This window comes from Bufo bufo, chromosome 1 (genome assembly GCF_905171765.1).
Source record: "Bufo bufo chromosome 1, aBufBuf1.1, whole genome shotgun sequence".
Classification (NCBI taxonomy): Eukaryota; Metazoa; Chordata; class Amphibia; order Anura; family Bufonidae; genus Bufo; species Bufo bufo.
Window position 1 is genome coordinate 328895860 of NC_053389.1, and position 15485 is coordinate 328911344.

Here is a 15485-nt window from a genome sequence, read left to right on the forward strand (position 1 = left end):
CAGAACTTGCACCCCAATCACAAGCAAGGTTTGCTGGAATTACTGATGTATCATATAGTGCAAACAACCTACAAGCAGCAGTATAACTGCAATTTAGACCCCCAATTAGTGCAGCAAGGTTTTATAGAATCGCTCCTATTACCCAGGCTGTACACTCTCCTATTGCCCCCTGTTCTCCTTTTATAGTGTAGATGATGCCTCCCTATCCTTTCCCTACACCTTGACTAATCTTTCCCTGAACTTCTAAATCATTTTTTCAGCACAATAAAGTCTTTCCTAGCACTGTCCCTAGTGCCTGATGACATCTCTCCCTGCACTAAGTACACTGGAAAATGGCAGAATCCAAAATGGCTGAGGCTATTTATAGGGCTGTGACATCACAGGGGCTGGCTAGCTGCTGATCATTGTGGGTAATCCCTCATTCCCAGAGTTCTTTGCTCCATGTCCTAACACGTGCAGCAGCTATTTTAGATAGATTGATTCATTACCACGAAGCGCGAGGAAATTCGGATTCAGTGCAAATCTGATTTTTCCTGAAATTCGGATCGAATTCGACTTCATCAACTTCTATTTGCTCATCTCTATCTATGAGCCTATCTTGATTCCATCTCCTGCAGTAAGGGGCGCTTCCCTCTTCTTATTCTAGCAATTGGTAAAAGTCTCAGCATTCAAACCCCTACCAAGCAAAATCTTTGATACATCACTGTCAAATCAAAAGCTTTTCCATAATATATGTACACCTTAACTCATGTTGTCCTGCCTTTTTTCTCCTATTTTGGACTATGTTCCTGTATTGCAAAATCTTTGATCTAAAAGGCATTGAAATGTTTTTAAAATCTGCATTCTTCCTTTCACACTGGCGTTTTGACTTTCTGTTTGTGAGATCCGTCATGGGCTCTAACAAGCGGTCCAAAACGGATCAGTTTTGCCCTAATGCATTCTGAATTGAAAAGGATCCGCTCAGAATGCATCAGTTTGCCTCCGATCAGTCTCCATTCCACTCTGGAGGCGGACACCAAAACGCTGCCTGCAGCGTTTTGCTGTCCGCTTGATAAAACGGAGCCAAACGGATCCGTCCTGGCACACAATGTAAGTCAATAGGGACGGATCAGTTTCCTCTGGCACAATAGAAAACTGATCAGTCTCCCATTGACTTTCAGTGGAGTTAATGACGGATCCGTCTTGGCTATGTTACAGATAATACAAACGGATCCGTTCATGACGGATGCATGCGGTTGTATTCGTATCAGTTTTTGCAGATCCATGACGGATCCACCCAAAATGCGAATGTGAAAGTAGGAACCATCTATTTCAGATCCCTATGTCTTTCGTCAAGGGGTTTTCTAAGATTAACCTCCTCAGGACCGCCGTACGCAGGATTGCGTCTTTGCGGCGGCCCTGCTCTTCTGGGTGGACGCGCCGGCGCGTCCTCTCGCGAGACGCGAGATTTCCTGTGAACGCGCGCACACAGGCGCGCGCGTTCACAGGAACGGAAGGTAAGAGAGTGGATCTCCAGCCTGCCAGCGGCGATCGTTCGCTGGCAGGCTGGAGATGTGTTTTTTTTTAACCCCTAACAGGTATATTAGACGCTGTTTTGATAACAGCGTCTAATATACCTGCTACCTGGTCCTCTGGTGGTCCCCTTTGTTTGGATCGACCACCAGAGGACACAGGTAGCTCAGTAAATATGTTGCACCAAGCACCACTACACTACACCCCCCCCCCCTGTCACTTATTAACCCCTTATTCACCCTTGATCACCCCTGATCACCCCATATAGACTCCCTGATCACCCCCCTGTCATTGATTACCCCCCTGTCATTGATCAACCCCCTGTAAAGCTCCATTCAGATGTCCGCATGATTTTTACGGATCCACTGATAGATGGATCGGATCCGCAAAACGCACACGGACGTCTGAATGAAGCCTTACAGGGGCGTGATCAATGACTGTGGTGATCACCCCATATAGACTCCCTGATCACCCCCCTGTCATTGATTACACCCCTGTCATTCATCAACCCCCTGTAAAGCTCCATTCAGATGTCCGCATGATTTTTACGGATCCACTGATAGATGGATCAGATCCGCAAAACGCATACGGACGTCTGAATGAAGCCTTACAGGGGCGTGATCAATGACTGTGGTGATCACCCCATATAGACTCCCTGATCACCCCCCTGTCATTGATTACACCCCTGTCATTGATCAACCCCCTGTAAAGCTCCATTCAGATGTCTGCATGATTTTTACGGATCCACTGATAGATGGATCGGATCCGCAAAACGCATACGGGCGTCTGAATGAAGCCTTACAGGGGCGTGATCAATGACTGTGGTTATCACCCCATATAGACTCCCTGATCACCCCCCTGTCATTGATTACACCCCTGTCATTGATCAACCCCCTGTAAAGCTCCATTCAGACGTCCGCATGATTTTTACGGATCCACTGATAGATGGATCGGATCCGCAAAACACATACATGCGTCTCCCTGGAGCCTTCCAGGGGGGGTGATCACCCCATATAGACTCCCTGATCACCCCCCTGTCATTGATCACCCCCCCCCCCCCCCCTGTCATGCTGCATTCAGATGTCCGTATGATTTTTACGGATCCACGGATACATGGATCGGATCCGCAAAACACATACGAACATCTGAATGGAGCCTTACAGGGGGGTGATCAATGACATGGGGGTGATCACCCCATATTGACTCTCTGATCACCCCCCTGTCATTGATCACCCCCCTGTAAGGCTCCATTCAGACATTTTTTTGGCCCAAGTTAGTGGAAATTTTTTTTTTTTTTTCTTACAAAGTCTCATATTCCACTAACTTGTGTCAAAAAATAAAATCTCACATGAACTCCCCATACCCCTCACGGAATCCAAATGCGTAAAATTTTTTAGACATTTATATTCCAGACTTCTTCTCACGCTTTAGGGCCCCTAGAATGCCAGGGTAGTATAAATACCCCACATGTGACCCCATTTCGGAAAGAAGACACCCCAAGGTATTCCGTGAGGGGCATATTGAGTCCATGAAAGATTGAAATTTTTGTCCCAAGTTAGCGGAAAGGGAGACTTTGTGAGAAAAAAATAAAATATATCAATTTCTGCTAACTTGTGCCAAAAAAAAAAAAATTCTATGAACTCGCCATGCCCCTCATTGAATACCTTGGGGTGTCTTCTTTTCAAAATGGGGTCACATGTGGGGTATTTATACTGCCCTGGCATTCTAGGGGTCCTAAAGCGTGAGAGGAAGTCTGGGATCCAAATGTCTAAAAATGCCCTCATAAAATGAATGTGGGCCCCTTTGCGCATCTAGGCTGCAAAAAAGTGTCACACATGTGGTATCGCCGTACTCAGGAGAAGTTGGGGAATGTGTTTTGGGGTGTCATTTTACATATACCCATGCTGGGTGAGATAAATATCTTGGTCAAATGCCAACTTTGTATAAAAAAATGGGAAAAGTTGTCTTTTGCCGAGATATTTCTTTCACCCAGCATGGGTATATGTAAAAAGACACCCCAAAACACATTCCCCAACGTCTCCTGAATACGGAGATACCAGATGTGTGACACTTTTTTGCAGCCTAGGTGGGCAAAGGGGCCCACATTCCAAAGAGCACCTTTCGGATTTCACAGGTCATTTACCTACTTACCACACATTAGGGCCCCTGGAAAATGCCAGGGCAGTAGAACTACCCCACAAGTGACCCCATTTTGGAAAGAAGACACCCCAAGGTATTCCGTGAGGGGCATGGCGAGTTCCTAGAATTTTTTATTTTTTGTCACAAGTTACTGGAAAATGATGATTTTTTTTTTTTTTTTCATACAAAGTCTCATATTTTACTAACTTGTGACAAAAAATAAAAACTTCCATGAACTCACTATGCCCATCAGCGAATACCGTGGGGTGTCTTCTTTCCAAAATGGGGTCACTTGTGGGGTAGTTATACTGCCCTGGCATTCTAGGGGCCCAAATGTGTGGTAAGGAGTTTGAAATCAAATTCTGTAAAAAATGACCAGTGAAATCCGAAAGGTGCTCTTTGGAATATGGGCCCCTTTGCCCACCTAGGCTGCAAAAAAGTGTCACACATCTGGTATCTCCGTACTCAGGAGAAGGTGGGGAATGTGTTTTGGGGTGTCATTTTACATATACCCATGCTGGGTGAGAGAAATATCTTGGCAAAAGACAACTTTTCCCATTTTTTTATACAAAGTTAGCATTTGACCAAGATATTTATCTCACCCAGCATGGGTATATGTAAAAAGACACCCCAAAACACATTCCTCAACTTCTCCTGAATACAGAGATACCAGATGTGTGACACTTTTTTGCAGCCTAGGTGGGCAAAGGGGCCCATATTCCAAAGAGCACCTTTCGGATTTCACTGGTCATTTTTTACAGAATTTGATTTCAAACTCCTTACCACACATTTGGGCCCCTAGAATGCCAGGGCAGTATAACTACCCCACAAGTGACCCCATTTTGGAAAGAAGAGACCCCAAGGTATTTCGTGATGGGCATAGTGAGTTCATAGAACTTTTTATTTTTTGTCACAAGTTAGTGGAATGTGAGACTTTGTAAGAAAAAAAAAAAAAAATCATCATTTTCCGCTAACTTGTGACAAAAAATAAAAAGTTCTATGAACTCACTATGCCCATCAGCGAATACCTTAGGGTGTGTACTTTCCGAAATGGGGTCATTTGTGGGGTGTTTGTACTGTCTGGGCATTGTAGAACCTCAGGAAACATGACAAGTGCTCAGAAAGTCAGAGCTGCTTCAAAAAGCGGAAATTCACATTTTTGTACCATAGTTTGTAAACGCTATAACTTTTACCCAAACCATTTTTTTTTTACCCAAACATTTTTTTTTATCAAAGACATGTAGAACAATAAATTTAGAGCAAAATTTATATATGGATCTCGTTTTTTTTGCAAAATTTTACAACTGAAAGTGAAAAATGTCATTTTTTTTGCAAAAAAATCGTTAAATTTCGATTAATAACAAAAAAAGTAAAAATGTCAGCAGCAATGAAATACCACCAAATGAAAGCTCTATTAGTGAGAAGAAAAGGAGGTAAAATTCATTTGGGTGGTAAGTTGCATGACCGAGCAATAAACGGTGAAAGTAGTGTAGGTCAGAAGTGTAAAAAGTGGCCTGGTCTTTCAGGGTGTTAAAGCACTGGGGGCTGAGGTGGTTAAAACATTGATAGCCTTTTCAGGGGGTCCAATCACATACATACACAGCCACAGTCTTTTTCATTCTCCTAACTGGTCCAGGTATCAGAGATCGACCAAACATTAATGGCCTGTCCTAAAAATAGGTCATGAGTGTGTTCCTCCCAGAAAACTCTTGGATTTACTGTAATCCTGACTAATTATAAAATACATATAACCTTTTGATACAAATTAATCATTTTGTTACAATGCAGTTGTATCTGATATGCTCATGTGAATATCTGGTCAAGTAGCTCAGCAACAAAACCTTTCTGGAATTATTGGTGAAGAACAGTATTTTTCTATTTTTCTTTTATGATGCTTCTCAGACCATCCTCTTCGAAACATCAAATAAGGAGCAAAAACAAATGATGCAAAAAAGTATTAGCCCACACATTTCACAAATGTAGTCGTTTTGGCAGTACACAATGAAATGGAACAATAGCATCGTACACTTCTGATATCTCATGACACAAATGGCAGGAGTTTGATTAAAATCTTGACCTCATTTATGTTACGCAGCAGCTCAAAGGCTTCTTTCCCTTTTCACTATCTTTTATCTTTGTGGTAAGTAGTATGAGTTTTCATGCTGCTATTAATAACAGAGCAGACTCTAATTATTCTCTTTTTTAATTACACAAGTCATATGACATTTCTTCAATCTACTGTTATTATAACAAATGTAAAAAAAGAAACAAAATCAAGCTTAAAAATATAACTTTTTTGAAAATGTGTTTAATTTGATTCCTTGCTTGTCTTCAGGGCTCGTAATGAAAGTTCATAGGTCAAAAACATTGCAGCACTCATTGGAAAGCCTCGTATGGCATTTACTGTGATTCCCCTGAAAAATACCTGTAAAAGATAAGTTACAAATCATCGATAGAATTTGCTCGATAGTGAATATTACGTAGGTTCTAAATTAGATTCTACCACAAATTTGAGATGATTCACCATTTTTGTTTAAAATAGGAAAAATTCTAACTTCTATGTAACCTATATGTATGAACAAGAAGTACTTATTATCAGTACTTATTATGACTGAATGTCCCTTATTTTAACTGGGGAGATGAGTGTTGCCAGAAGCATATGGGAAACACTTATCACTGGGGGGAAATAGGTTTAGGTATTAAAGATGTAATTGCAGAGATTGGGGTATATCTGTCTGGTTTGGCAAAATTTTAATGTCTATAGGGAATACTCTATTATAGTAATCACCAAGTCCCTAGGCACATGTAAACTTTTTTTCAGCATTTTTAATAGCATGTAAAAAAAGAATGGCATACTCTTTTTTATTAGCATTTTTAGTGGGGCTGTTTATTTTGAATAATTTTATACATGTGTTTTTTCTGGAATCTTAAATCACGATAGCCCATTTTCAAGGTCACACGATATCAGGAAGCAAATATGAGGAAGTTCATCTCTTAATTTAGTAAAATAGTTTGTCTTTACCACTCTGATGGTCAGTTGCATAAAATCATCTGTCCCTCTTGAAGACGCACACCTTCGTGACCATGAAGTAGATGCAAAACCAATTGCATTTTCCTATCAGAGTCTATTTGATGACCAGTTACCTTAAAAATGTATAAGCCTTACAGCAGTACTGCAAACCTACTTTTTTCACAAAATGTTTTTATTATACTCATGAATCATAAAATTGTAAGCATAATTCATTAAAATCAAACATAACACAAAAGACATTGCCCTTTTTTCAGTTCATATTGCATTGTTTATTGTACTCACAAGATAAAAAATATTGTATAAGCAGAACGCACATCAAAGACCTCTCACCTAGACAAAACAGTTGCTCTGCACTTATGAGAAGCAAAACCCCTGAGCTCTCTGCGGATAGGTGTCTTGTGTGTTATAGAAAAGATTCTGCTTTTGGCTTATGTGGCTAGACATTTATTTATAGAGTGGCTATCCAATAGAATCTGGAAAATATGTCATTTATATTTTCCTTTTCCCAGGTACCATTGCCTGGTTTATATGACTCTCTATGATTTCTTGGTGGTCTCCACAGGGAGAAACTTAAAGGGGTTGGCCTCCTTCTGGTTACTGTTGACCAATAGATGTGTGAGAAGATTATATGGCACTTACTAATATAGCCTTTGTTGATATTCTGCACCATTTTCTATATTTTATAAAGTATACTCCATTGGTTACAAAGTCATTTGTGCTGTCCATACAGAGGTCCTGTCCATAAAATGGCCGCTTATGAATAGTCATGTGACCAGGCAAATCACCTCCATGAGATGTCTCCTCCATTCAGACACACTGCACCTGCACTAGAGATGATTTAGAATATACTTGAAATATATGAAATATAGAAAATGGTGCAGAATTTCAACAAAGGCTATGTTACTAAGTGCCATATAATCATCTCACAAACACAATGGTCAGCAGTAAGCAGAAAGTGGCACCTTTAAAGTGTACCTAACTTTTCAACAAACATTGCATGAAACAATACTCTACAGTGTGTACATGAGCAATAATACTATTTCTGGCCACTATATGACTATATTTCCCCCTGTGTGCTGGATGTATAGTTTGTACTCTCTGTCACCCCACTTGAGAGGTTTGAATAAATAATTTGGTGCAGGTTCCCTATGTCTGGATTCGCCAATATTAACTATAATGGGACCGGCAGAGATCCGGCCACAACCTGGCAAATGTGGAGAGAGTCATCCAGATTAAAACTGCCAGTTATTTGTTGAATTGCAGTCAGATCTCCTCTGAATGAATAAAAATCTCTCGAACAAGAATTAAAAGACTCTTGACTGACTAAAAAAAGCGACTACGAGCTGTGATACATGCCAAATGGGATGCTACTAGGTACCAACCATGCAGGGTGCCAAAACTTTTGCTTTGGGCCCTCTTCCTTTTTTTTTTTTTTTTAATGTAAAACATGAAAATAAAAACTTGTTTTTGCTTAAAATACAAAGGGAATGTGTTATCAAAAAGAAATATATATACACTCACCTAAAGAATTATTAGGAATACCTGTTCTATTTCTCATTAATGCAATTATCTAGTCAACCAATCACATGGCAGTTGCTTCAATGCATTTAGCGGGGTGGTCCTGGTCAAGTCAAGCTCCTGAACTCCAAACTGAATGTCAGAATGGGAAAGAAAGGTGATTTAAGCAATTTTGAGCGTGGCATGGTTGTTGGTGCCAGACGGGCCGATCTGAGTATGTATTTCACAATCTGCTCAGTTACTGGGATTTTCACGCACAACCATTTCTAGGGTTTACAAAGAATGGTGTGAAAAGGTAAAAACATCCAGTATGCGGCAGTCCTGTGGGCAAAAATGCCTTGTGGATGCTAGAGGTCAGAGGAGAATGGGCCGACTGATTCAAGCTGATAGAAGAGCAACGTTGACTGAAATAACCACTCGTTACAACCGAGGTATGCAGCAAAGCATTTGTGAAGCCACAACACGCACAACCTTGAGGCGGATGGGCTACAACAGCAGAAGACCCCACCGGGTACCACTCATCTCCACTACAAATATGAAAAAGAGGCTACAATTTGCACGAGCTCACCAAAATTGGACTGTTGAAGACTGGAAAAATGTTGCCTGGTCTGATGAGTCTCGATTTCTGTTGAGACATTCAAATGGTAGAGTCCGAATTTGGCGTAAACAGAATGAGAACATGTATCCATCATGCCTTGTTACCACTGTGCAGGCTAGTGGTGGTGGTGTAATGGTGTGGGGGATGTTTTCTGGGCACACTTTAGGCCCCTTAGTGCCAATTGGGCATCGTTAAAATGCCACGGGCTACCTGAGCATTGTTTCTGACCATGTCCATCCCTTCATGACCACCATGTACCCATCCTCTGATGGCTACTTCTAGCAGGATAATGCACCATGTCACAAAGCTCCAATCATTTCAAATTGGTTCCTTGAACATGACAATGAGTTCACTGTACTAAAATGGCCCCCACAGTCACCAGATCTCAACCCAATAGAGCATCTTTGGGATGTGGTGGAACGGGAGCTTCGTGCCCTGGATGTGCATCCCTCAAATCTCCATCAACTGCAAGATGCTATCCTATCAATATGGGCCAACATTTCTAAAGAATGCTATCAGCACCTTGTTGAATCAATGCCACGTAGAATTAAGGCAGTTCTGAAGGCAAAAGGGGGTCCAACACCGTATTAGTATGGTATTCCTAATAATTCTTTAGGTGAGTGTATATATATATATATATATATATATATATATATATATGTCGGACAGAGATTTCTAATGTATATTACTATAATAACAGAGCATCTTCTATGTCTAGAATAAAGAAGATTTCATCGTTATCATAATAAAAGGGGCTGTGAATGATTGGAGAAACAGCACCATATGTATCTGTGGTTTGTATCTGGTATTGCAGCTCCATTAAAGTGAATTGGGCTGAATTGGGTTTTTATTTTTAACCTTGTACAACTCCTTTAGTGAGGCTACGAAACTCTCTGCCACAAGATGCTGTGATGGTTGTGCAAGTTCAAGAGGGGTGCTGGATGGCTTTCTGAAATATGTAGTATTATTATACTGTATATTAATATTATGATACATTAATAAGTTCTGGGCAGTTTTTCAGAGATGTTGATCCAGTGAGTTATTCTGATTGTCAGTTCAGAAGAGAGGAAATACATTTTACCCTAGCATAGGGTCATTAGTGACCACCTCATAAGGTTTTTTGATTCCTCAGGAACTTCAGAGTAGATGTACAGGTTGGACCGTGCCTTTTTTTCAACTTTCACCAGTGGGGGGGCTGGGGTGGGGGAAAGATTGGCATACGGCCCCCAAGCTGATCCCCAGAAGATATTTAAGTCCGACATCCAGGCAATCGCTATTGAGCCAGTAACTTGGGGGGCCTGGGCAACCTGCCTAGCTGCCCACAAGGGGGATGGCAGTTTATGGCAGGGCATGGAAGCCAGAAGACAGAGAAGGGACCATTCTGTGTACTACATAGGGGGGCATTCTACAGAGGGGAGCCATTCTACAGATTGGGACCATGCTACTGAGGGAGCCATTCTATGTACTACAGAAGGGGGCAATCATCAGAGGGGGATATTCTATATACTACAGATGGGCATTCTATATGCTACAGAAGGGGACACTCAGTATACTAGAGAGTGGGCTATTATATATACTATCAATACAGAGGGGGCGTTATACTACAGGGGGCATGAGAACGCTATACATATGGGCACTACAGGGGGCACTATAAGACAGGTGGCATTATACATTTGGGGACTACAGGGGGTGAATTATATGTAGTGGCACTACAGGGGGCATTATAATACAGGAGACACTGCTGTGGGGCTTTATAAATACAGGGGCTATTACAGGGGGCATTATAAGTACTGGGGCCACTATAGGGGGCTTTGTTACTATTAGCAACAATTTTGCTAATCTGTTATAATAAAAACATTTTTAATGCAGTAACTTTTTTGCTGTACGCAGAATTAAAAAAAACTCAATGCGACCCTAGGCTGAAACAAAATGTACGCTGATGCAATCACCGTGAAGCCAAAAAAAATAAAAAAAGTCAAAAATGATTGTGAAGTAATTATGTAATTTCCTAAAAATGAATCATTCAGAATCACACATCTATGGAGACATTATGAGAAAAAGATTTTTAACTATATTTCTGATTTAAATTTTTTTTTAACATTTTTTTTTTAACATTTTCAATACACATTTTCTTTAGGAACAGGCATATTATTAGTCAGTAAATGAGCATGAAACAGTACCCTTAACTTACATCTGATAAGAAACTTGTGATGTACATTCTTATCACTTCCTACATGGTAGAGAGTGCATGGACTTCTTATGTAAATCACTCAGAGAGTTTAACAGGAAAAGATTTTGTGGCACATGATTTTCCAGTATGTATAATATGCGCAGGTGTATTGTACATACTTTTTCCGACATGTGAAAATGTGAAAACAGTTGGAGGTAGAGTTATGTTGAGCACAAATAGTTAAAGGTTTCTAGTTAGAAAACAAAACCCATAGTGGCAAACACAGCACTGGTGGATAGTCTTAAAGGGTAGACTCAGCAGGGACATTCAGAAACGTCCTTTTAGGCTGGTTTCACATGAGCAATGAATTGAATTGAATTGAGTATGCAGCACTCACGGGGTTGCATTGCATTATATTGATTTATGATGCTATGTAACCCTTACAGTTCTGGAATGTATTGGATAACACTGACATAATGCTGTCAGTGTTATACAATATATTCCAGAACTCTAAGGCCCCTTTCAGACGGGCGAGATTTCTGCGCGGGTGCAATGCGTGAGATGAACGCATTGCACCCGCACTGAATCCGGACCCATTCATTTCTATGGGGCTGTGCACATGAGCGGTGATTTTCACGCATGACTTGTGCGTTGCGTGAAAATCTCAGCATGCTCCTCTTTCTGCGTTTTTCACGTAACGCAGGCCCCATAGAAGTTAATGGGGCTGCGTGAAAATTGCAAGCATCCGCAAGCAAGTGCGGATGCGGTGCAATTTTCACGCACGGTTGCTAGGAGACGATCGGGATGGGGACCCGATCATTATTATTTTCCCTTATAACATGGTTATAAGGGAAAATAATAGCATTCTGAATACAGAATGCACAGTACAATAGGGCTGGAGGGGTTAAAAAAAATAAAATAAAAATTTAACTCACCTTAATCCACTTGTTCGTGCAGCCGGCATCTCTTCTGTCTTCATCTGTGAGGAAAAGGACCTGTGATGACGTCACTGCGCTCATCACATGGTCCATCACCATGGTAAAATATCATGTGATGGACCATGTGATGAGCGCAGTGACGTCATCACAGGTCCTTTTACTCACAGATGAAGACAGAAGAGATGCCGGCTGCGCGAACAAGTGGATTAAGGTGAGTTAAAAAAAATTATATATTTTTTTTAACCCCTCCAGCCCTATTTTACTTAGCATTCTGTATTCAGAATGCTATTATTTTCCCTTATAACCATGTTATAAGGGAAAATAATACAATTACAATTCTAACAATAATACAAATACAATTCTTCTGTGAAGAAGTTCGGGTCTGGGTACCACATTGCACCCGCGCGATAAAAACTGAACAACGGAACGCAATCGCAGTCCAAACTGACCGCAATCGCGTACCTACTCGCGCTGGTTTGCTGCAATGCACCCGGGACGCATCCGGAGCCAAAAAGTGACGCCCGTGTGATAGAGGCCTAAGGGCTGTTTCACACGAGCGAGTCCATTGCGGGAATCACGCTCCATGTGTGAGTGTGATCCTCTGCTCTGGACTTGCAGGATCGCATGGCATTATCATGATTTGTAATGCTATGTGTCTCTGCATGGCATTCTTTTCCACAGAATCATAGTGACATAAAGCTGTCAGTATGATTCTGTAGAAATAAGGTCAAGCAGAGGCACATAGCATTATAAATCATGATAATGTCGTGCGCTCCTGCAAGTCCAGAGCGGAGGATCACACTCGCACACAGAGCATGATTCCCGCAATGGACTCGCTCGTGTGAAACAGCCCTAAGGGTTACATAGCATCATAAATCAATATAATGCTATGCGATCCTATCAGTGCTACTTAGGTCAGGACGGGATCTATCACAGACACATGTTGCCAGTTCAACGCACTGAACTCGCTCATGTGAAACCAGCCTTATAGTCATATGCAGATCCAATGGATGTTTTAAGTCATTTTAAGTACGGTAGTTATATATTTTATTAATTTGAGGCAACTGGAGGTTAGACATTTTTCTTCTATGAACATTGGAGAAAAAGACAAAGACAAAGTTAATACAAGCCACTTGCCAATGTATTGCGATTGTCCATATTGCCTACTTTGCTTGCCTGATTAATTTTTCCATCATATTTTACACAACTTGTTTCCATAGTTATGACTACCCTGTAATCTGTCAGCAGTGGCCGTGCTTGCACACTATAGGAAAAAGCGCTGGCCTATGTACACTTCCATGGTCACAGCCACCAGAGAGGCTTGCGCTTTTTCCTATAGTGTGCAAGCCTGCAAAGGAGGAAATATGGAGAATCCCAATACATTAGTAAGTGCCTTCTATTAACTTTCTCTACATGATACATGCCACTTGCTGAAGCGAGACAGACCCTCTAGTCCAGGTTTATCTCCAATGTTTAAAATAGAAAAATGTCCAAGCTCCAATTGCCTCAAATTAAACAATTATCTAACTATTTTTAAAATGACTGAATCCATTGGATCTGCATAGGACTCTAAGGCTGGGTTCACACTTGAGCGAATTTCATATGCGCGTTTAACGCGCGTTTTTGTGCCCGTTTTTGTCCATGGTGAACGCGCGTATTACGCGCGTTTGTGTGATTGACAGCAGTGTCCTATGGCTGCAAACGTGCGACAAAACGCCCCAAAGAAGCTCAAGAACTTGTTTGAGCGTAGGGCGTTTTTCAGCGCGTTCAAACGCACTGTAAAACACTCAAGTGTGAACCAGGGCCATAGGGAAGCATTGGTTTTCATGTGTTGAGCGTTTTACAGCACGTTTGAACGCGCTGTAAAACGCTCAAGTGTGAACCCAGCCTAAAAGTACATTTCTGAATGTCCCTGCTGAGTCTACAACTGAATGGAGGTTGTACAGTATCTGGAAGTCACGTGCCAATGAGAGCTGGCTTACCATGGAGAGGGCAGATGTTTTTTTACTGCCTTGCCAATCACTGAAGCACTTCCTGCTCCCATCACAGTGATCCCCTGATGAGCAAGTGTAAAGAAACTGCAGAAACTGCTGGGTTTTAACAGACCCAGAACAGCTCAGCAGTAAGTTTCTATCCGCATCCGATGCACATTTTTTGTAGATCGGATGCAGACCCATTCATTTCAATGGGGCTGCAAAAGATGCAGACAGCATACTGTGTGCTGTTCACATCCCGAAGTCTGTTACATGGCCCCACAAAACAAAAAAAAAATCAAACATGTCCTATTCTTGTCTGTTTTGCTGACAAGGTTAGAACATTGTTATAGATTAAAAAAATAAACGGTGCTATGCACCTGGCCGGGATCCATGTTTTGCAGATCTACGTTTTGTGGACAAATTTATGGCCATGTACATAGAAACATAGAATGTGTCGGCAGATAAGAACCATTTGGCCCATCTAGTCTGCCCAATATACTGAATACTATGGCTAGCCCCTGGCCGTATCTTATATGAAGGATGGTCTTATGCCTATCCCATGCATGCTTAAACTCCTTCACTGTATTTGCAGCTACCACTTCTGCAGGAAGGCTATTCCATGCATCCACTACTCTCTCAGTAAAGTAATACTTCATGCTATTACTTTTAAACCTTTGCCCCACTAATTTAAAACTATGAATTCTTGTAGAAGTTTTTCTTCTTTTAAATATTCCCTCCTCTTTTACCTTGTTGATTCCCTTTATGTATTTAAAAGTTTCTATCATATCCCCTCTGTCTCGTCTTTCTTCCAAGCTATACATGTTAAGGTCCTTTAATCTTTCCTTGTAAGTTTTATCCTGCAATCCATGTACCATGTGCTTTTCTCTGAACTCTCTCCAAAGTATCAATATCCTTCCCCCCAGGTGAAGGCTCTCAGGGGTGTGCCAGAAGCAAAGAGTGCTTCCATCAATACAGATGTAAGCGCTCATTGCTGGAGCGCTGGGAGCTACGGTCCTGTCACTCACCGCTCAGCTCCCAGCGCTCCTCCCCTACTTCAGGCCGGCGATGCATAGAATGGTGAAGCAGGAAGACTTCTCCCCGCTCCACCATTCAGCCTGCAGGCACAGATCGTGCTGCCAAACTGTGTGGGTGGAGCCTGAAGCCGGAAATCTGCATAAGTTCCGCCCACACAATTCTGCAGAGCGATCTGTGCCTGCAGGGTAGAGTGGTATGTGAGCTTCAGGAGCAGGACAAGGCGAGTAGTTACTGTGTTTTTTTTGTTTGTTTTTTAAAACAGAGGGGGCACAGAGGGCTTTACTACTATGGAGGGGGCACAGAGGGCATTACTACTATGGAGGGGGCACAGAGGGCATTACTACAATGGAAGGGGCAAAGAGGGCATTTCTAATATGGAGGGGGCTCAGAGCCAGAGGGCATTACTACAATGGGGGTACAGAGGGCATTACTGTGAAGGTGGTGTAAGAGGCAGCCCTGAATCAACCACCAGCATTTCCAGCACTTATATCTATGCAGACTGTCATGTTTCCCTCCGGCCACCAGAGGCCACTGTGACTAAACAGGAACCTGATTTGTGCTGGCCAGA

The 15485-nt window shown here is 41.8% G+C and overlaps 1 protein-coding gene across 2 annotated transcripts in view; it reads right to left on the reverse strand.

Annotated features, from left to right (window-relative positions):
• Positions 1-5275: 5275 nt before the first annotated feature.
• The window catches only part of SLC25A48 (solute carrier family 25 member 48), a 166886-nt gene continuing 156676 nt past the window's right edge, over positions 5276-15485 (reverse strand). For both annotated transcript variants that reach the window (XM_040442224.1, XM_040442215.1), the window contains one exon: positions 5276-6076. In XM_040442224.1, the coding sequence (XP_040298158.1) occupies positions 5960-6076 (117 nt within the window). In that variant the 3' untranslated portion in view covers positions 5276-5959. The remainder of the gene's footprint in view (positions 6077-15485) is intronic.